Here is a 22,851-nt window from a genome sequence, read left to right on the forward strand (position 1 = left end):
ACCCATTCCTTTCCCCTGCCGTCCACCCCCCCCCCATCCCCACGCACACTTCAGGGACACATCCTGGCTCATCTGCGTGAAGATGCGCCTGTCTTTGGAGTTGGGCCATGGCGAGGGTACACTTGGAGGCCCCCCAGTTTAGGTGCACTTTCAGGGATTCACCCTCTTTGGTGCTGCATGGAGCCACATACCTCCAGCTGTGAATCACAGATGAATCTTTTTCTTTGGCTGGGTACTGAAGTCATCACTTTCTTACAAAGCATGTCCAGAAAAGGGAGGCTGCTTTCTGTTTTGTTGCTAGTTAGAGTTTTATATGGAATATAAAACTGGACCAATTCATTTCTCTCCTAGGGCTGGGGGATTTGAGTTTTCATACCCTACCTCCCTGGTGAATACTCTCACTGCCCAATCCCTAAGGTCCTGCAGTGAGATGTGGTAGTGGGAGGGCAGATGCTGCGCTGTACTGAGCTTTGTCAGTGTTATCAGGAGGTACAGCGTCAATGTAGAGTCAGCTTTTGGACACAGGATACATGAAGCATACTTTCAGTGTCAGATTACTTGGCAGCCTAACCTCTGCTTAGAGGCTCAGTATTTCCAATTAGCAGATACACTGAGCCTGGTAAGCAGCACCTAAGAACCTTCAATTTTTGGGTCTGTCACCCTTCCTTCCCTAGTTCCCACTGGACTCAACAAGAATTAAACAACTACATAGGTACTGAAAAGCACTACTAGCAGAGTGTCTATATTTTTATGTGTCTAAAATATCTTCAGAAATTGGGGCAGGAATTCTGATTATCCAGCATAGGTGGCCATTTGGCACTATGTACTCAAGTTGTGCCTGGAAGTTGAGGTAACCACAACCAGGGAACATTGTGAAAGCCATACTTTGCAAAGACTTCATAATATGCAAGATCAATTTGGTTGATTCCTGCTTCCTGCTACAGCAACTGGACAACATTGTGTAATGGTGATTTGTGTCTTCCAGTAAAGGTGGGATGTACAAATGCACCATCGTTTTGTGAAATGATCCAGTTTATTCTGCCTCATTTTATAACCCAACCTTAAGGGATGGAATGATAAAGAGTAAAAAGAATTGCTGTAAAAATAAGCAGGTGTCTCTGGGCAGCTCTGCAAGCAGCTGTGAAACATCAGGGTACTGGGTCTGTTTGCTAGCTTTTCACTTTTAATTAGTAGTGAAGGCTTTCTGTTGCCGAGGCATATTGGTGAGGAAGAAGGAATGAGAAAAAATTAACTGGGGGTTTGTGAAGCGACTGAAGATAACCAGAGTGGCACTTTCCAGAATTATATTTTTGAAGTTTTACATTAGATCTTCTATTAGCTAAGGATAATAGGAGGGTAGAAAGAAACATTAGACTAATCTTTCAAGGCTTGTAGTCAAAATCAGGGTGGGACAATAGTTTCTTTAACTACTATGGTATGTAGGAGTCCTGCCAGAAGTTTACTTTGGTTTCTACAAATTGGCAGCAAATCGCGAAGCTTGTAAATGGTACAGGCCTATACTAGAGCTTCCTTTTGCTCAGAGGCTAAAGACAGCAGTCAGCTGTGGATAAAGTCATTCCTGCTATGCAAAGCATCTTGTTTTGGTTTACTGCTGAGTATTGCTGCTTTATTCTTTCTCTGTTATTCCACCGTTACCTGTAAACATCTACGTTGAAACAACTAGGCATTATCAGTCACAGGTCCTTAGACAGAATGTAGATGGGATCACTGAAATGGTACTCTACCCATTATATAGCCTCAGAAATAAAACAGAAATGTTCATAGTATTAAAACATTTTGCTATTTTGACCAAACAAAAATGAGTTTGTCTGTTTCATGAGAAATTTCCCAGGGATGATATTTCAGAGCTTAGGTCTTATTACGCCGACAAGTACTTTTATAAAACAGAGGACCTTTTAAAAAACCTCCTTTAAATAACACCAGTTGACCTTAATTCAGTTCTTACTAAACTTAAGTAAGAAAAAGTAAAAGTAAGCTGTCATTTCTGTTTTGGAAATACTGAGTCACTCTTTGGATGCCTCTTCAACATTTTTCAGTGATGCATCCCACTACATAAATAACTTATTTTAATAACCTTCTAAATTATTTTTTAATGAGTATAAGATTTTTGGGAGACAACAATTTTTGCTGTTCGAAAATCGTAAGAAGCACAAGTTACTTATGTCTAAACTTTGCAATACCTGGACAGCTTTACATCTTTTCTCACAACAGCAAAAAAGTTAATGAGTTAATGAGTTTCAGTCCTGATTGATCCAACATATTGACATTCTTTTTCTGTGGCATCCATTCCAATTCATTATTACTTTCTTTTGTCAGTCATACTAATGTAGATACTCAATAAAATGCCAAAGGCTTAATTTTCTTCCAAGAGTGACAAGCTGCTAGTTTATACTGTCTGCTTATGTTGAAGACCTGTCATATGTCCTGAGTCATTTAATCAGAATGGATACTAGATATTTGACAGGCAGATCAGCTTCTGTTGCCTCCTGGCTGGTCAATAAAGTAAAAGTAAAAAGCTTCACTGACTGCTGTGACACTAACCAGAGCAGATATCTGAAGAACTGAGCACAAACACAGGGAGCCTGAAGTCTGTCATTGCTGGCTTGAAAGATCATCTCAAAAAGGTTCGCACTGCAGCAGTGTGATAGAAAGGAGTGCTGACAATTGGGGGTATCTGTCCATGTAGTTTATGCATTTTGATTGCCAGTATGCACCTGTTGCTATTGCTTTGAAATTGGCTGTATTGTGTGCTGCAGACAAAACTGAAGGGAAGATAAGCTGTACTGAGAAGCACCGCTGCACCATCTTGTGCTTTATCTTTTGTGTAAAAACCAATTCTGCTGTCAGATGACTAGTCACAACAACAAAAAAAGACCTTTCCTTGAAAGAAAAATGTTGTAGAAACATGGAGCATGAATCTCCACCACATAGTGCATTTGATAATGTTTTTCTTTTAATCTAAAACAGGTTTTTAACCTATGGGAAGAGATAAGGTCTGCATTAAAACAGAACAGAAAGCAAGCTAAGCGTTGATGTTTTGAAATTCTCACATTTTCTTGCTTCAGAATAAAACATGTCTTAATGTGAAGCTTTTTGAAAGTAAGTGGAACCCCAGAATTGCTGGTAGCTGAGGACAATTAGCTGGGCTAAAGGAGAAGCAGTCTTTGTCAAGCCGATTCACTCACCCGCGACAAGCACCCTCAACACTGGTCTCTATGGTCAGTCCCTTGTAAGAGCATTTCATATTGACAAGACAATGAAAAATTCATTGGACTACAGCGCTTGATTCAGTAGCCTTTTGATCCAGGTTCCAGCTTCAATAGTGGAAAATATCCTAATGGAAGTTTTGTCGAACTGCCAAAAATTGTCTTTTTGGTAAACTCTCCTAATCTGCTCATTATATTATCACACTGCATTACATAATCCCCTCCGAAGTCCACAAGTGGTATGAGTTATAAATTTCTGAGAGCCAAAGGAAAGACATTTCTTTGAGTAGTCATTGAAAGTGACAGAAGTCAAACAGAGGACTAAACAAAAACAAAGTTCAGCCAGAATTCCTGTTGCTCAAAGATGAAAAAAATAGTCCTTTCTCACTACCTTGGTGTTGGTCACTAAGCGGTATTTCTCACTGCCTTACTGGTGTTTGAGGAGCAGCACTCTTCCTTTTTATAATGTATAAGACTCTCATGGTCTCAAAACATTTAACCACAACACTACAGGAAAGCCTTTTTCCTGTTTCTAATTACTGAAGTACCAGACAATGAGCTCACAAATAAAATTACGTTCTGAAGCGTTATGCAACTGCTTCTAGTTCTTTTATGTAAATAATTGATAACAATGAGTCAGATCTTCCCTTCCAATTCAAAGTCAACAGTAGGATGCATATAAGCTTTGATAGTTACAGTATTTGTGGCATTCACTTTTCTGAATTCTTTTTTATGGAGAGTTAGAAATGAAAGGTTGTTTTCAGATGGTCTTTTTCCCAGAGTTGGTATTTCTTCTAAGTATGCATCTGTATTTTGAGGTTTTGAACTTAGGAGGAGAGAGTCTACAACTACAGTAGGCAAGTTTTGATTTGCTGAAATGGTAGACCAGTTTCAAGTTGCATACGTTTATACATACAGGTATACAGCCAAGTAGAATTTGAAAGCACAAATACATTTCTATGTGTTGTCCCTTTTTCAGACATTGTAGGTATTACAGAAAGTTAAAGAGTGGATCCATGCTGTTTATGTGGCAATTGGTTTTGCCAGCTGATTTCACAGTAGTCAGCTCAGTCAAATGTAGTGCAAAATGTCATTCATTGAGACTTCTCAGCCAGCACATACATGCACAAAGTATAGTATTGATTCCCCCTTTAATGCTTGTGGCATCAAAAGCAGACCTCTAATTACAAGTTTGATAAGGTGATTGTGAATCCAGTGTCAAAAGCTTTTTAATTGAAGCATTTTTCTAAATAACATGCTATTAATGGTTGAACTCTGCAAAGTTATGCTATAAACAAATGTCTTAATGTATTAGTAGATGTTTTTATAAGACATTTTCAGGATAAAACTCTCAGATGTTGCTTTTTCTTGCAAATGAAAAAATATGCATCTGTGTAGGTTTATTGCTGTAGGCAGGCTTATTTTTTCTAGCCTTGTTTTACATTACTGTGATTTTGTAATTTTTCTTAAAGATACACGGTCAAATTATTACATTTGACATTTTAAGCAAAGTCAGATTGCTCTCTTGAAGACAAGTTACTTTTTTTTTTCCTGAAGGAAAGCAATCAAGGTAGAGAAATTCAGATGCAGAAGTAAGGCAATGGGTATCCATCATAGATGTAGATTGCGCTGCTGGGGTCTATGCTACAAAAGTTTAACATGCTTTGAAAATTATTTATATTGCTATAGAGTCCCAAACAAATCACCAAATCTCTGATTTTAGCAAACTGAGGTAAAGACTATGGCTTGTTTACTTCTCCAACATGTGGGACGGTGAGGCTGTTGGCTAAAGGTGTCAAAGAGTGTCAAAGAGAGTGTAATGAGAAGGTATGTGTTACTTCACCTTTCAGCCCAGACTTATGTCCCTGCACTACTCTTCTTAACACTCCATAACCATCAGATGAAGAGCTACTAACTTGTTCTGCAGTGTAGTGTGTGTGAGAGTTAGACTTCTTATGGTGAAACCCCTTTTCCAATTAGGAGCAAACCTTGGTCCTGCCAAATCAATAATAAGTTTCATTAAAAAACAATTAGCAACACAGATAAGAGTAGGACTTGAAGTTATTTCAATGATTTCCTCATTCATCTTTGAAATACAGCTCTAAAGAGAAGTGGAAGTCCGTTTAATGCAGGACAGCATCAAATTAAATTTAGGATTAAGCACAGTACATATCTTGCACAGTGCAATTGAAATTGCACTCAGAATTCAAAATGGGTAGGAAGTATGTCTCTGAGCTGGAATATGGTGGAAACCCAGAGTTATAAAATATTAATTTCTTTAAAATACTGTCACAACAGTCATCTATTATTAGAAATGGAGTATGCAGAATGGGTAAAGACCCATCTGTGACCTGCCTGCACATCACTGTATTGCTCCTCTTTTTTGCCTTTTACCTTAGGATCCGTCAGTATCTTCCTTGCCTGAAAGCATAAATATCTTTTTTCTCTAAAAGCGTTCCCCCAGACTGGTTTTAGGAGGTCCAGTGGGCTGCTTCTCCTGCCAAGGAGGTCTAAATATGAAACTCCAGATTTGCATTTTTGTATTCATAGGATATTTTTCATTTCTGCTTAGGTGTGATTTCAGTGGAACTGATACAAAATATTTTTGAGAAGGTTTTTTTTTCTGTTTCTTTTTTTTTTTCATTGCACAGAAATGATGGGGCTCTAATGTGGAGATTTTTAATTTTTGAGAGGTTTTTTTTCTGTTTCTTTTTTTTTTTCATTGCACAGAAATGATGGGGCTCTAATGTGGAGATTTTTAAGTAAAAGGAGATTGCTCAAACACCTGAGGTCTCTCCAGCTGATATATATTGGTGTCAGTCTGGATGAAAAACACGAATCAGGATAAAGAGTGACTGATAATATACTGTCATACAAAAGCAAAAGATGTGGAATGGAAGGTAAAATACCTAAGTACAGAATGTATCTGTAACAGAGCAGGCTCACAGCCATGAATTTAAGGTGGTAAAGAACATAGGCATTAGTGTATTTTGGTTTAGTCATGGTGGTCTAGGAACATGGGCAGTCCTGATAAAGGATTTTTAATGGCTTATTTTTCCTAGTTATACGAAGTTGTACTGGATCTGGTTGGGGCAGAGTTAATTTTCTCCACAGAAGCCCATACGGTGCTATTTTTTAGATTTGTGACCAAAACAGTGTTGATAACCCGTGTTTTAGCTACTGCTGAACTGTGCTTGCCTTCTCTGTTTGTCATGCTGCCCTCTCAAGCAAGGAGGCTGATGGTGGACAAGAGGCTGGAAGGGGTCACAGCTGGGACAGCTGATCCCCACTGACCGAAGAGATATCCCATGCCATATAACATCATGCTTAGCACTAAAGCTGGGGGGGAGTGGGGCAGTTTTTCCTTTTCCCAAAGTAGCTGTTGCTTGGAGAGTGGCTGGGCATTGGTCTGCATGTGGGAGGTGATGAGCAATTGCCTATGCATCACTTGGTTGTGTTTTTTTCTTTTTCTTTCCTTTATTTATCCTTTTCCTGTTTTTATCTCAACCAACAAGTTTTTTTCACGTTTGTTCTTCCAATTCTCTCCCCCATCCCAATGGGAAGGAGGAAGTGAGTCACTGGGTGGGGGTTAGCTGCCTGCCGGGGTCAATACTCCAACCTTTTAGTAATGTGCTAGTTCCCAAAGTAATTCTAATAGCTTTGGAAGGGTTCTTTACGGTAACAGATACCTGAAGCATTATTCGTGGGAACCCGATTTCATGGTGAAGTTGACTACAAGATCTGTGATGAGATGTTACTCTCTGCGTATGTAGGCGTGTTCTGGTATAAGGGACTTATGCTCCAGAGAAGTATCCAAGTGTGGAGCTGTTGCAGAGCTGCTGATCCCACAGTTGCTGTGCTGGTCCATTGGTCCTTGAAAAGCAACATGTAACTGACACCTGTAGCAGTGGAAGTGACTGGATGAAGTGTACGGCAATGCAGGTAGAAAAGCAGAAAAACATCTTTACTTCTTCACTTCCATTAACTCATATAATTTCAGGTATTGCATGTAGCAACAGCAGATACACTTGTCAGAGGAATTTGTGATATCTGCAGATGTCAGATATATAGGACACTTCAAATACATAGGAAACTTATCACCAAAGCAGGTGAAGGTCCCCTGAAACACCTTAGAAATCAGCTTGCCAGCTGTAAGGTCAAATAGATGAAAAGCATTAACCAAATAAATTCCATCACTTGGTTTCTTCATGCACGATTAGGTTGCGATGTAAAGTCCTTTAATTCACAGGGCAGACCTCTACCGTGGGCCAGCGCTAATGTGGAACAAAACATTCATGCCTCTCACTGGCTTACACACAGTTTGCTAGCTTATGCAGGGATGCTGAGAAACTGCAGTCTGAAGATTTATTCCTGGCTTTGTTTACAGATGCGATATGATGATTTGCTTACAGAGCAAAGAAAAGGGTGTAGAATTTACATATTTATTCTGAAAGTTATCATTATTAAGCTGTGGCTATTCTAGTAGAGGTGTTCCTGCTAGTCTCAGATTTGCAATTTAACCTCTTGGTACCTCTTCAGTAGAATGAGAATAGTAGTGTTTTCCTACATCCAACAGTACAACTCTTTAAGATTATAGATGTTATAGGAAAAGCTGGTGAAATGCAAGCAGGTGGGAAAGCAAATTTGCGGCTTTCAGTTAATCACTTTTTTCCTTTGCTCAAAAAACAGATGACAGACTACTTCACCTGCATCCATCTCATCCAAAGCTCTTCTTTACGCCTACTGTATAGATAACATGGTGTAGCCAGTAGACAGTGAGCTTTCTCAAGTACAAGCATGTTCACTGTAGGTGGTACATTTGGGCAGTTTCAGCAGCAAATTCTAGCAAGCTGTACTCATTGTATCCAAGCCTGTGGTTTTTAAGGCTAATATCTTAGATAAACAGGGGTGGATTTTCCTAGGAATAGCAAATGCATGGCCTAGCCAAAAATACTCGTTGTGTCAGTATTCCGGTTCTTACTCTAAAGCTTTTAAAAAATATTGAAGATTATAATATATCATCAACTTTAGACAGCCGTATATTTAGAAACACTGATAACGGTTCATTAGTGAAACTTAATAAAAAAATCTGTAGCTTAAGTTAAGTTAATAGGAAGCATTCATAAAGCATACCAAGAGTTTCTGATTTGTGTAAAGTAATATTGGGAGTGACGCTAACTTCCTCTGCAATCTGAGGCCTTGTTCCCAAATTACGATTAATTTTAGACTCCAAAAACATTAACAAAACCTTAAACTATGTTCATTATCCATATAGTTGCATGAGAAGAATTAGTCTAAGGACTTATTTTCCAAGTCTCATCTTAAATATGCTTATGTCAGGTTGAAATATTTTATTTTTGTAATTAACAAGGGTAAATTAAGGTGATATAAAACATTGTTAAAATGGTACAAGAAGCTGGCTGCAAAGATTTTTGCTCTTTTGTTTAAATACATTTACGTCTTTCCAGTTAAATCAGTGCAATTTGTACGTAAAATAGTTGTTGATGAAGCAACACATCTGCTGACAACATCTAGAAACATATCTAGTGATTTTGTGAGGTTTCCTGTTGACTTACCTATTTCTTTCTAGTCTGCTTTTATGAAGACATCTGGATGTTTTCAGGTTTGGGTGTTTGATTGCTTTGGGGTTTTTGTATTTTCAGTTAGAAATCCGTGTAGTGCATTGACTATGAAAATGACAAGATGACCTTTGTGTCACAACTGATTTTCTTTGCAAGGATCTAAAAGTCTCTTGCATTGAGATGGAAAGAGATGGAAAGGGAAAGAGAAGGTGCCTCTGAGGCACTTGCTGAGGTTATTTTCTAGTCAGCTGGGACCTATAAGCATCCAGACAGCATTTCTTTGGCATGGGGCAGCATAATTTTGCAGGGTTAAACTTGAATATATCGTTAAGACAGTGCATTGGCTGTGGCATGGGAATATGAACTGTCAGGGACATTATTTCCTCTGCAACTTCCATGTTCAGGATTTGTCTTGCGATTATTTCCATAGGCAGTTTTTTGGCTCTCCAGGTATTACTCTTCCCCACTAACCTTGGGGGCTCAGCAACTCACAGGTGCTCCTCTGAGAGGCAGGTTGGTATAGACAGAGGAATTGTGAAGGCTGTATGTGTATGTCCTGTGTTTTTCCTGTGTCCCCTGCCTCTGCTTTTCCCTGTGTCCAGCACCTGATTGCTGTGTCTTCGGGATTAGAGTCGCATTGATATGAAAGCATAACATGCCCAACGTTTAGCGCTTCAAACATGTTTCATTGATTCCCATATGATATGACAGATGTTTATAACCATGGCAATAACTGAGGCAAGGGAGAAACAGTCCTCCATGGTTGTGCACTATACCATGTGACATAGAATAAGAAATAGCAAACAAAATCAGCAAAGAATATATTTACCCAAGTATATAGTTTCATGTATTAAAAATAAAAAGAATTATTTACTGATGTCTTAATATGTTTTAATGCAAGGTAAAGTAAGTAAGGTTACCGGGATGCTGCAGAATCTAAGTTCTAGAATTATGTTCTGTTCATGGAGACTGTTGCAGACTGGGAAGAGACAGTTTAATTATTGTGTTGAACCAGTAATTCCAAGTGTAAAAAACTAGCTAAATTAACCATTTTTACAAGGTGATTACAAAAATTTTCTTGTGTAAAAGTACATGCCTGATTTTGTCCATCTTCTTCCCTCATTAAGTTGTATAATGCAGTAGTTCCCCTTACCATTTTGTTAGCTGTTTTCCAAAAAGATTCTAAATTGGGCTTTTGTTTGTCCTTTTTTCTGTATGTCACAAATGAAGTGATAAAATTGCCTAGTCTCACAGGTTAAGAATGAGAAAAGTATAGGCAGATATTCAGTTCTTCCCAAGTGTGTATGCTACTCTATTCTCCAGGCTGCACACAACAAGGGATCAACCACCCTCATATGCATAAAATGATTGCCAGAATTGCTTGGAGCACATCCTCCTTGTTCTATGACTTTCCATCCCTTCTACAGCTTCTCAACCAGCTTGAATTAGGTTAAAAAAAGTTCTTTTTTGCTTGTGTGGCCGGGGAGCCTTGAAGTCTAAGCAGCCTCATATTCTTCAGTTTCAAAAGCAAACTAAATAGTCCTTTTGATTAGGTACATCTAGATAGCGAGGTGCTGTTCCAAGGTAATACTGGCCTTGATGTTGCTGCTGAACAAGTTTAATTTCAGTGCACAGGAACTGAACTGTACTGGTTTTACTTGTGATTTGCTTTAGTGAATGAGAACAAGAATTGGATTACCCGCCTTAAGAAGGTTACTGAACAGTTATGTGAAAGGCTGTATGAAAAAAAAAGCTCAGATGAAAGTTTTGCTCTTTGCCAGCTTTTGAACTATTTTATGTCTTTTCACCAATGCCTTTCTCCCTCCAGAAAGAGGCTGAATTAAAGTTTTACCTTGGGCTAAAACATATTAAGACATCAGTAAATAATTATTTTTATTTTTAATACATAAAACTGTATACTTGGCTAAATATATTCTTTGCTGATTTTGTTTGCTATTTCTCATTCTATGTGAAATTTCATTGGCTCCATCAGACCTTCTGTTCATTGTTTGTTTTGCCTTTGGTAGAAAATACAAATAAAGGCATATTTGTTTTATACATTCAGATTCATATGCCCACTCACAAAAACAAAACTGTAAAATGGTAATTAATATTGTAGAAGCACAGTCCTTTTCTGGGCTCATATCAGAACTTTACACTTGTGACAAATTAGCTGCTTACTGCTAACAGCTGACAAATGTAGAGAGAGCAGCAAGGCAGCATCGCTGTTACCCACGCTGTTAAGTTTAAGATGTGCGTGTCTGAGATGCGAAGTGTTCCATGTGTTTGTTTTAATGCTGTCACCTTTGATTTTATTTGAGAGAAATAGATGAGTTATTTTCAAGTTATTCTTTAAGTAATTTCCCATAATCATGCAAAAAGTCATTAGCCTTGGGGACCTTGACTCAAGACAGCTTCCAGTCCTATGCTGTAACGATATTACAACACTGTGTTTGATGCTCAGAAACAGGATCCTGTCTGTGATGTAACACCCAAGTCTTTGGCATTTTTCCTGATAGCTCACATTGCAGATTTGTGTAACTTGTTTTTCACATTTCCTCTGTCATCTCTTTCTTCACTGTTAATATCCAAATATCTCTCCTTTGTGAAATAGCTGTATTCGTATTATTTTTCAGCTGTAGCAGATTGTGTTTTAGAGGCTAAAGATTGAGGTTTTCCTTGCCCATGCGTTTAACGTCTGACAGTTCCTTTACATCTCCTTTTTCAGATGTTCCTAGAACAACATCCCAACCCAGTGCCAGTTTGGAAAGTATTTTTCATCCTCCAGATTATTAAAGACCAATTGTATATGAACAGCTCTAAAAAATTATTTCTTCTGCACTAAGACATTATTCTGGGATGCAATAAAATGCATTTCTGATAAAATGCATTTCTGATTATTGCTGTTCAAATATATATTTTCTCCAGTAGTTATTACATTGTGGTTTCTCAAATATCATATTTTCCTGCTTATGAATATAGAATCATAGAATCATAGAACAGTTTGGGCTTGAAGGGACCTCTAAAGGTCATCTAGTCCAACCCCCCTGCAATGAGCAGGGACATCTTCAGCTAGATCAGGTTGCTAGGTGCTAGAATATATTCCAGTGTAAGAGAGATCTTTGAAAACATTTGAAAATTTAACTAAAGAAGGGTTTTGCAAAAAATAAATGCCAACTCAGATATTTTCCTACAGATAACAATGGCTACGTAAAATTCCATTCTTACTCTCCCCATGGAGGTTTGAAAATTATTTTAACATTTGAAGTTCCTTTAGTCCTATAATTTTCAATGTCCACCAACTACATAGTTTAGTTCATGTTACAGGTTCCATCCCTGGGATTCTACTCTGATTTATAATAAAGACTAAGTAATTTTTTTTCTTAATATTAATGCATTGTCTTTATGCATAGGGAATATGTTTATTACATAATTATGCTGAGACAGGAAGTTTACAGTTATCAAAAATAGGCTGTTCAAGCACAGCCTATTAAAATGTATATAACCTTGTGTAAACTTTTAGACTATTCTAACCTTTTTACAATTCTTTAATATCCACTCTTACAATATGTGCAGCATAGAATTTGCAAAGGATGTGAAGTTTTCTTCTTTTCCGTAGACATTTCTCTGGATTAAAAAAAAAACAACCAAACCCCAAACAAACAAAGAACTTCCCCCCCCCAAAAAAAAAAAAAAAAAAAACCAACCCACTGTCTTCTTTATTTGTTTACAAACTAATTCCTGTGCTGAGTATCTCTTAGAAAACCTTGGTAAATTACTGGTATGCCCAGAGATTTTTGTGATGGTCTTGCATTGAAATACTCTGAAACTCTTTTCTCCTTAAGTTCCCATTCTGAAAGACTCACTGGTGACAGGTTGAAGTGGGTTGGACTATAATGTTAGTGTCATGAAAAGCTGGAAGGCTTTAAATCCTCCAGTCCCCCGAGCTTTTTGTGTACTGAAATACTTGATGAACTCCAGAAGAATAAAATACAGCAAAGAAATGCAGGGTCAGAGTGTTTGTGGAATTCAAAGAATAGCTGTCAGAGATGGAGGCTCTGAAATGCAGAGCCAATTTACATGGCAGGGGCTTTTCAAATTACTAGCAGCTGTCTTCACTAACTGAATATTTCCTTACTCTAAACGTTCAGAGGAGAGCTTAATTAACTTTTGTCTTAAAGATGTTCCTGGTGCATTATACATTCTTCCCCTTCTGAAAGGCAAATTAAGATTATTGAAAGATAAATGTTGTATGTTTAAATTATGTTGGTGGGATGGGGAGTGATGGTTAATCACAGAACATGCAACTTTTCTCTTTCCATCATTGCCTGAAATACTGAGCCATTTGTCTCAGAAAAAAAACTGTTACTGAAAAAAGTTACTTTGTGTAACGGATTAGTGTGTAGCTCTTAAATTTCTCTTATACTTAGAGAGCTGTCAAAAGACTGTACCTTTAGCATCCAGGTGCTCAAGCACTGTTCATGCATGCAGCAGAAAAAAGTAACACACCTTTTCATAGAAGTGTATTTCTTCAACAACTTCTTTCAAGTTCTCCATATAATAGTGAGAGCATCATAAGGCAAAAAAATTATCTTTATTAAGGTCTTCCTGAGTAGGTCTTTGACACCTTACTGACTTGTTAATGACAGACTGACAAATTTCCTCCTTATAAAAAGAGAAGAAAATTGATCTCAATTGCCTGCATATTTTGTTTGTTCTTTGTGTTCTGTCTCTCTTATATACAAAAATGAAAATAAATATGCTCCTGAAAAAGTTATACTTACTTGTCTGGAATGGAAAAATTAGATAAAGCAGTTAAAGCTAGGCAGAACCATAAAAGATGGTTTTATGGTGGAAGGTGCTGACCAACTTTATATTCATCTAAGTACAACTTTTTTGGAAGATAATGTCTGTGACATCTTATCCCTTTTACCTGGTGGACTTTTGAGCCTAAATCTGTCTTTGAATAGAGATTTTTTCATGTCTCTCCTTATGAGACAAACAAACAGCAACAAAAAAGGTTTTTTTCTTTCCATTCCTTTTCTTTCTATTAGACACCAGGTAGGAGATGTTTGTAGATGGGCAGAATGTCTCATAACCAAGCTTTCTTTCATGTTCTATTCTGTGATACTGCACCACACTGACATTAACACAAAGGACAAGTGCAAAACCTTTTAGCTGAGTGTCTCTTCAAAGTGCCATTTAATAGCCTGGGAACTTATTTCCCTTCACCATAAACTGGCAAAGGATCCAGTGAAATGAAGCATTGACCCTTAAAGTTTATCAAGATAGGCCTTTGTAGAAGGGCAGTCAGGCTTTGTTCTTGGACTGCATCAACTTTTTAAACAAGTTGTATGTGATGCAGGCATCCCACAAAGACAGAAGATTGTTGTGTTTTGACATATATATATACATTCACAAAAAATGCTAACTTGAAAGCACCTCTTGTTACTGGTTATGCTGCCTCCATAAACTGTTTGTAGTTTCAAGTTTTCAGGATTTCATGCTCAGTAGAAGTTTTCATAGCTTTAAAGCAGACTTCATCAATTTCAGGCATCAGTTTCATCATATTTGTTTATCATGTTAGTTAAGAAATTAGTGTAATGATTAATCAGAAGTCTTTTCTAATTTTAACTGCAGAATTCAGAGTCTGTTCCAAACTGTAGACCTCAAGCAAAAGTCTAGGACAGAAAAAATTAAAAGCAGTGGGGAAAGAACATGATTTTTTATATGCAGATTTTTTAGAAAGTCTTCCCTTTCACAACCTAATTGAAATATTACTTAAAGGACCCATAGAAATAACATATTAAAACAAATTGAGTTGCATGTATGATTAATTCACACAGTGGGAAACTGATTGTAAGAAGTGCAATTTTATACATATGACCTTGAAATGAATAAAACAACTTTTAATTTTGTCATTTCCATTATAAATGTAGAATGCAATTAACAATAATCTTGGCAAAGAAGCAAGGGTCTAACATAAAAATGTCCTTACAGAATAAGTTTATACCATTACTGGATTTAAAATATGATAAAAAGAAGGATTTTCCAATATATGAGGTCTAGTGAAATATTCAGCAAAGTTAATTTAACTCACATGTAAAACTGTCTGAAGATCTAATTCTCTCTGAAATATGTTTTCTTCTATTAGAAATTTACATGAAATTTCTTACTGTGCTTTAATTCAATAAATATGTGTCATGATACTTCCACACCAGTCCTTTAAAGCCTCAGCTACTTCTTACTGAAGTTACATCTACCACTGCAGCTACTTCCACTTCAGCTGGAATTTAGGGTACAGTTTCATGTTGCTGTTGATCCCATGTCACTGTGGGTTGCTGCTGGGAGCTGCAGTCACACTGTGACCCCTCACATACCCGCCACACGTCCCCTCTGTTTCCCCTCTGCAAACATTACGTGGCCGTGGGGTGACCAGGGTGTGTTTGGTGATCCGGTGGAAATCCAACCCTTTCGACGTTGCTCGGTGGATGTAGCTAACAAAGTAGCAGGTATCTGTATACTCCACTGGGAACCACGGAGAAACGTGAGCTGTTTCTTCCTTTCTTCTTCAGCAGTCTCCCTCCTCCAGGTATGGTTTCTATCTGTCCCCTATGTCTACTGAAAAACCTTCCTCCCATCACTGCTTCCCAAACTTGGTACCCAGGGGGGGTTCTTGCCAATGCAGTCTCCCTCTGGGAAGGTGCAGCTCGGCCACATGCATTTCACCAGGCAGGCAGTGATTTATTAATAAATTATATGCACTGAGGTGATGCATGCAGGTATGTTACACCTACATTTCTAGGGTATAGTCATCCGTGCTTTGATGAGTGAGTGATAACGCCTCTAAACTTAGGTTGGACTAGATGACCTTTAGAGGTCCCTTCCAACCCAAACTATTCTATGATTCCATGTGGCACCTAACAAAATCATAATAAGAAGAAGGGACGTTTGGGAATCATGTGTCTTGTAAATAATTCTTAAGACAGGCATTTTCCTATAAATATTAATAGATTTTAAAAATATACTGCTTCAAACAATCAAAGAGCTAGAACACTTTGAAAATACTTGAAAATGAAGACGGATCTATTTAAGACTTGGTTTCATCTGTGATTCCTGAATTATTTACTTCAGGCTTTTCAAAATAATTCTGTAATAGGATAAGACCTTGGTTTATCAATTAGAGAGGCTTTCTTCAAATGAACAAAATTAGGCTTGGAAATTAAGCTTCATATGAAAAATAAACTTCAAATTGAGTCTTGAAAAATTCTCTGATCAAGTTTGGCAACCAAATGATGAATTGTAAACAGATTAATAGGAAATGAGTTGAGATATACATATAATTGTGAAACCTTGATCCAGCTTTAGGATTTATCAGCATCGAACTTGTCACTTTGATTTTGTGAATAAAGATTACACTTTTCTCATAGATTATTTATATCTTACTTATCTGATAAACTGAATTATCTCCTTTGAAATCCTAACAGGTTAGCATTAATCACTTATATTGCTTATTTTTTTGTTTCCTCTCTTTTTTCCCTAGTCCTATTGTTGTTCTTGTTTTACATTAATCCATTCCAAACAACTTATCTCAGTGTTTCTCATCCAAGTGTCTCAAAAGATTAAGGGAAAAAAGTTGCACTAATAATAAGGAAATAAGGAGTGAATCTACCCAAAACAAGCTGTACCAAGAGAAAGCAAATGTGATTCTTGTCTATAATATGGGCGTCAACTTTAATTCAAAAACACCCGTGTTCTCCAGATGTCTATGTAAGCAGTCTGTCAACCACCACCAGCAGAAGAGTGCCTGTGTACGCAACTGACCTCACTTAGCCTCTTGTTGTGCTTGCCATGTTGTTATCTATTTTTTGCCTTGACTTTTTAAACTTCTTTCTTTGTGGCTACTCAAGCCTTACATTATCTTTGTATCTCTGTCTCATCAACTCCCCATCTCTTTTCCTGTCTGGGCTGAAACTCCGTATCTCCTCTCCACAGCAGCTCTCTAAAGTTCCCTGTCTGCACCTTGTTGCTTGTGTTGCATTTCTGCAATGAAGTTGCCTAAGTGCACAAGGATGAGGGCAAAACTTACTGGTAGAAAACACGCTATGAAACCTATATTGCAGGCAAAAGTCTGCAGGGACAGCTTTCCTACCATGGTGGCCATATGAATGACCACTGTCACCTTGTAGAGAGCATGGACCAGGGCTAGGCAAGGCAGCCCACTGTGGCTTTGCACAGTGGGGAAGGGGGTGAGGAACCACTGGAGGTTCTGTGTTTTCCTTTAGCAGCTTCTTAATATTATCCCCTTGCAGCCCAGCTCTGCTTCCAGGCACAGGGTATACCTCTGATGTGGAGGGTACTTCAGCTGTTTTTTCTGCTCCCAGAAAGGCAACAGGCTTGACAGGTTGGCCCAAGGCATGACCAGGACATGCCCATACAGAAGCTTTGAGCATACCTGGTATATAGCCAGTCTTAGGCTTGCCTCTAAACAGCAGTGTGGGCATTGGTGCAATCTTATCTTCCTCATGGAAAAGTGTGGTACATTCTGTACCTGCTGGAGGTTGTATGGGGATCTACATACTAGCAACATGGGTGGTTGTGGGAGAATGCAGGACAAAAATTCTGTCTATAATGTAAGATCTGGTTCAAAATCAAGAACTGGTATCCAAGACTTCTTTCTGTTGCTGTGGATTACATATCATCATTGCATGTCTTTGTTACAAACTGTGCGTGTTTCTACTAGCTAGAAAGCCTACCATGAATAGTTTAATATGATTGTGATAACCATGTTAAAATGTGTTTGGAGGAATATTGTAACATCGGTATAAATTACTACGGGGGATTAAGTAGTGCAAGACATTGTGGGTAGTTGTGCTTTTAGCACCTGAGGATGGGCAAAGTCAAAGCCTTTAATCCCAACAGTCTGTGCTTACTTGGAAAAATGTTTGTCTGACTGCAGGCATGGAACCCGTTGTGCTGGAGAAGTGGCAGCCACGGCAAACAACTCACACTGCACAGTAGGAATCGCCTTTAATGCCAAGATTGGAGGTATGTGAAACAATCTCCCACCAAAAAAAAAAGAAGTAACCAAAGAGCCATTTGTGCTAAATGGTACATTCAGACCTTTCTCAACAAGAGAAGGAGATTTGTATGTGTAACAAACCTAGCTGTGTTAACAAGTAAATCTCAGTTGTAAAGTGGTCGTCAAATACCAGTACTGAAGGAGTTTGTCTGCAGTGACACTTCTCCAGTGCTCCCTGGAACACTGCCTCTCAGTACACACAGAAAAATAGAAAGTGAGACCTTTGATGAAAACACAAAACCCAGAATTAGGACATTTGGGTTTTCTCACAGATTCAGAGTGTCGAAGTGATGAACTTTGACAAACCAGAAGTAAATGTACACATCAGGAATATTGCCTTGCATATTGATCCCAAACAAAACACTGTCAAAACATAAAACATTTTTGAGTTGTTTGGCTGTGGTTGGAGAGAATCTTCTTTTGATCCCTCTGTGTGATCAGATTATTGCCTGAAATATGAGATTTGATTGCACTTTTTTGTTCATTCAGCCAAGAGGTTCCAAGTGGTTTCTATGAATTCTTAGTCAACGGCTGCTCAGTTAAGGCCTTTGGCTTAATTTGTGGAGATGACTATCAAGATGTCATCTATGTGTCTCCTAGGTTGTAGCCTGCCTGTGCCAGATTTTAATGCTTCAAGTGAAGTTTTACCCTGTAGTTTTGATGAAGTCATGGGATTGGTATATGGGCTTTCAGTTGAAAGACCTATAGCTCAAACTCATTAATTGTTGATTTTCTGTCCCAAAATAGAGCCCATCTGTGAAAACAGAAACATGTTTATCTATATATACACCAGAGGACAGTTCAAAAATATGACCAGGCAGAGTTGAGGCCATGTTTCTACAATTAATAGTACTGTATCTGTTCTCTACTGGATCAGTACAAGTTTGATCCAAATCAAATGTGAGCACAGCTGCGTTTCAAATTAGCCAAAGCACACAACATCGTCCTAATGTCAGCTTTCTGTTTTCCTGCTGGCTTCAAGAGGATAGACAATACCTGATCCAGAATAAGGTTAGAGTGATGCAGAAAAACAATTTCCCTTCAGGTGGACAGCCTGCCTGCACAAAGTTACCCTGTCAGAGTGGTTTAGAAAATCTGAGCTGGACAAGTGAGTGAGTTTGTGGCAGATGAACAGGCTGTCTCATGTGGACGTGGCATTTGGTCATGTACCAGCAGCTATGAAATCAGATTTATTGCATTGTCAAACCAGAGTCAGAGGAGAGTTAGTGCACCAATAAAGGTAAAAGATGGCTTCTTGGAGAAGTTTCATTTCTGAGTTGGATAGTCACACAACCTGCAATAGTTTGGGCACATCCTTGCAAAGTTCTCCACTAGTAACAGTGGCTTCTTAATAGGTTGTTATTTATTAAGCATTTGGAATGTGCAATAATAATGTTTTAGAAACCCTCCAGGCATATTAGCTGAATCACAGCCTTTTCTAAATATAGTGTAAAAACTGATTCAGATGGACATAGTTTGAGCGCAGTTAATGTGAACAGTAAAGACTGCATATGTGTGCCTTTTCATAATATATTTATTTATATATTTATTTTGTACAAAGAATACAACAGCCATCAAGAAATTTCACTGGTCTAAGTGAAATAAAAATTTTATCCATTCCATTTTTCACCATGGTTCTGTAGAGCCATCACTAACACTGTTCTTAAAAAACAGTGTGTAAACCTCACTTGAGGTAATGTACCACCTTTTAAAAGCATCGGCACTTGATAATAAGACTTCAGGAGGCTCAGCAGATAATCTGCAGAAAGTCAGAGGCAAGAGGGAATTCCAGGGTATTGGGAAGGGAGGTTAAGCTTCCCCTTCCACTACATCTATATATTTAAGAGTTTCGCTGCTGCTGACCTCTATCTGGCATGCCTCCCTCCCTTCCCTCAGAAAAGCCATAAGCTACACATGTGAATATGCAGTGGTTGTGTTCCCTCTCCACAGGCCAGATAGACTATAAAAATGTTGAATCATATTGTGCTGAACTAGTGTTCAGCTCGCTTGTTTCCCAGGGTTTTAAAGACTCCTTGGGCCTTCTTGGAGAAAAAACTAGAGTCAAGGTAAAGCAATCACATTCTCCTTACACAGAGGAGCACCTGCCAACAGTGATGTTCAATTTGCTCCACCACGATAAGTATTCTTTATTTCAAACCAAAAAACATCTCTGGACACGTAAGGTATAATAAGAAGATAAAGCAAAGGGGAAAAGAAATCCTTTCCATTGATATTCCATCAAATACTGGCAGCTGAACAAATCCAATTAATGATCTTTGTGATGGAAAGTCATTAACAAGGTATCCACCAGTAATGCTCACTTTTTTTCTAAATGTGTTTGTACTCCTTGTCTCATTTCCACACATTTAAGAATTTTTGACCACAAAATTTAAGAAATTTTGACCACAAATAGGTCAAAAATAAGATCCTTAGAAAATCTGAGCCTTCTCATACAACGGTGTAAGTGGGGATGTAATCTGCAGATAAGAAAATTTCATTAAAATCACAATCTGGACCTCCAGTTTTTTACAGGTTGTGGGATGTTTCTTACAAAAAATTATGCACTATGCCTGCAGTTTATGCTTAGCTAAGATACAGGCCCTTTCACTGAAAGACAAACCAGTGCACCAAAGGGGTAGATCTTTTTTTTAATGTGACTCTCTGCAGTAATCACACATAGCAGATTACCACCTACAGAGCTTGTGAGACTTTTTATGAGAAGGGATGGTTAGCGTGTTGTTATTGTTGCAGACTGATTGTGGAAGTTGCAATGCATCTGTGGGGATTTGGGTGTTTAGTTACTTGGCTGGGCTCGAGTCCTGACGGGAAAACAGTTACACTGAATTATGGCACAACAGATGTAGATTGTCTTCAGCTGACGAGGAATTAGTTCAGCTGTTTCTTTAAGTCAGATGCTGATTAAAAACAAACATTTTAAAAGAAAACTTGCTTTCGGCTCAGTTTTGCATGTTTCCTGTGATTCATTGAAAGTTTGTTCTGACTAAAATGCCACTTACGTTTTGGCAACTACTGCAAATATTGGAAAAAGTTTACAGAGCTCTAAAGTCTTAGGTGGAACAATCTGCAAACGCAGTCTGTTAATTGCCTTCTGGACAGCTTTTGTTGTGCTATCACCACATGCCAAATGCAGTTTGGAGGTTTTGTGATCGGCAGAATTAACTACTCCAGACATTTGGGAAAAAAACATAAAAAAGAAAGAAGGAAAGGAAAGAGAGAGAGAGAAAGGAATTATTTTTGTTTTAAATAGCCAATGAGATGACTGTTGTTCAAAATCACCCTTGAAGCATGCCTGTCAGCTGTTGGCCGGAGAGAGCAACACCTAAATCACAGCCTTGTCCATGTTGCTTTAGATTTGACCACTTCATCATTAGCAAAAAAAACTGGTGTGAATTACTTCAGGTGCCAATGGCAGAATTTGGAGTTATTGTTCACTGGGTGCATGTAGTATTATTTAGGCTTGCTACGCAGTAACAGAGACATAAAGGGAAGCTTTATTTTCCTTCTTTCAAAAGTGGTGTACATTTTATTGTCTTTATTTAGAACTAAATATATTTTAATGTGCTTGAAAGAAATTGAGAACACAACTTCCACCCATCATTAAGTTTCTTAGATTTTGCTGAGGAAGAAAAATAAAACCTGAGAATCCCAGAGTTGGTTTAATGACTTTTTTCATAAAGTTCATAGTGAGATCACTGTTTGTAAAAGTTTATTATCTCACAAAACATGGGCAGCTTTTGTGTGAACTTAGAAATATGATCACTTTTCATTTTTGAGTCAATTAGAGTAAGGAAAAAAGAAAAACCCTCTATCAACAAAGCACCCCCTATGCCTTTTGTTAATTGGAAGTTAAGGTCTTGGTAAACATTCAAGTTACTTTAGTCTGAGCTCATAAGCAAAAAGAAATGTGTCTGTAATTAAAAATACATAAATTTGGCTTATAAATAGCAGTGGCCTTTTAAAGGGGAAAGAGCATCAAATTTGTTAACTGTGGAAGTAATCATTACTCTGTACTATCATAGTTACATGCTAATTATTATTTAATATTTAACATCCCTTTGATCAGATGACATGCTAGCTGTATGTAGGTCCTTTTTCTTGTTTAGGTTAAAACTGGCATTGGTGGTTTTCTCAGTCAGAATTAACTTCAAAGTCTTACAGTCAGTCAAAACAGTAACTTTAAGATTTTCTCGGTTTCCAGATTTAAGCCTACCTTATTCAGTCTAGTGATCTTAAAACATCATGATGCCATTCACTTTAGAAGGGCTGGCACATTGGCTTGTCCAAACCCACATGAATGGATTCCTGTAACACAAGAATTTCAGATTATACCTTACAAAAGCTTCTTCTGCACAGAGGAGGATGTTCACAATATTGTAGTTTCAGGTTGAATAACGTTACATATAGGGTATTTGTTAATAACTTCTTGTAATCGCCTTGCTACTGTGTATGGTAGTTGGTCTGGACACACGAGCTTTCTCCCCAGTTTCTTCTTTGCGGCCTCATACAATGAAGGAATAATCCCACGTTTATCTGTCAGCAGAGATCCTTTTATTACATCTGTCAACATACTTAGGACTGTTAATGACTGAAATTAGGTGCTGCAGTTTCACTGCATTATAAAAGGAGAAAGAAAATCATATATTATCTTCAAGTGAGACATGCAAACATTTCAAGGTTCAAGTCTTTTTTTAAATTTTCTTTAGTGTAAAAGTTTGTTGTCGAAGTTCGAAGGCTGTATGGTGGATAAATGACTTGTAGATAATTTTTAAAACTTGAAGAAATACCAAAATATTCCTTTCTTTTTTGTATTTTTTCATCTAGAGGCTTTTTTCCATGGGAAAAAACATATATTCAAACAGGTTTTGTTTTTTTTTTTTTAACAACAGTAGAAATTCTTATGATCATTCAGTCCAATGTTCTACAGAACAATTTTCTCTGG

The 22,851-nt window shown here is 37.8% G+C and overlaps 1 protein-coding gene across 2 annotated transcripts in view; it reads left to right on the forward strand.

Moving 5' to 3' along the window:
* PCSK5 (proprotein convertase subtilisin/kexin type 5) overlaps window positions 1-22,851 on the forward strand; it is a 271,155-nt gene that overhangs the window by 85,933 nt on the left and 162,371 nt on the right. For both annotated transcript variants that reach the window (XM_019473650.1, XM_019473649.1), the window contains exon 6: window positions 17,769-17,857. In XM_019473650.1, the coding sequence (XP_019329195.1) occupies window positions 17,769-17,857 (89 nt within the window). The remainder of the gene's footprint in view (window positions 1-17,768; window positions 17,858-22,851) is intronic.

The sequence above is a fragment of the Aptenodytes forsteri genome, unplaced genomic scaffold (assembly GCF_000699145.1).
Source record: "Aptenodytes forsteri isolate BGI_AS27 unplaced genomic scaffold, ASM69914v1 Scaffold151, whole genome shotgun sequence".
Taxonomy (NCBI): Eukaryota; Metazoa; Chordata; class Aves; order Sphenisciformes; family Spheniscidae; genus Aptenodytes; species Aptenodytes forsteri.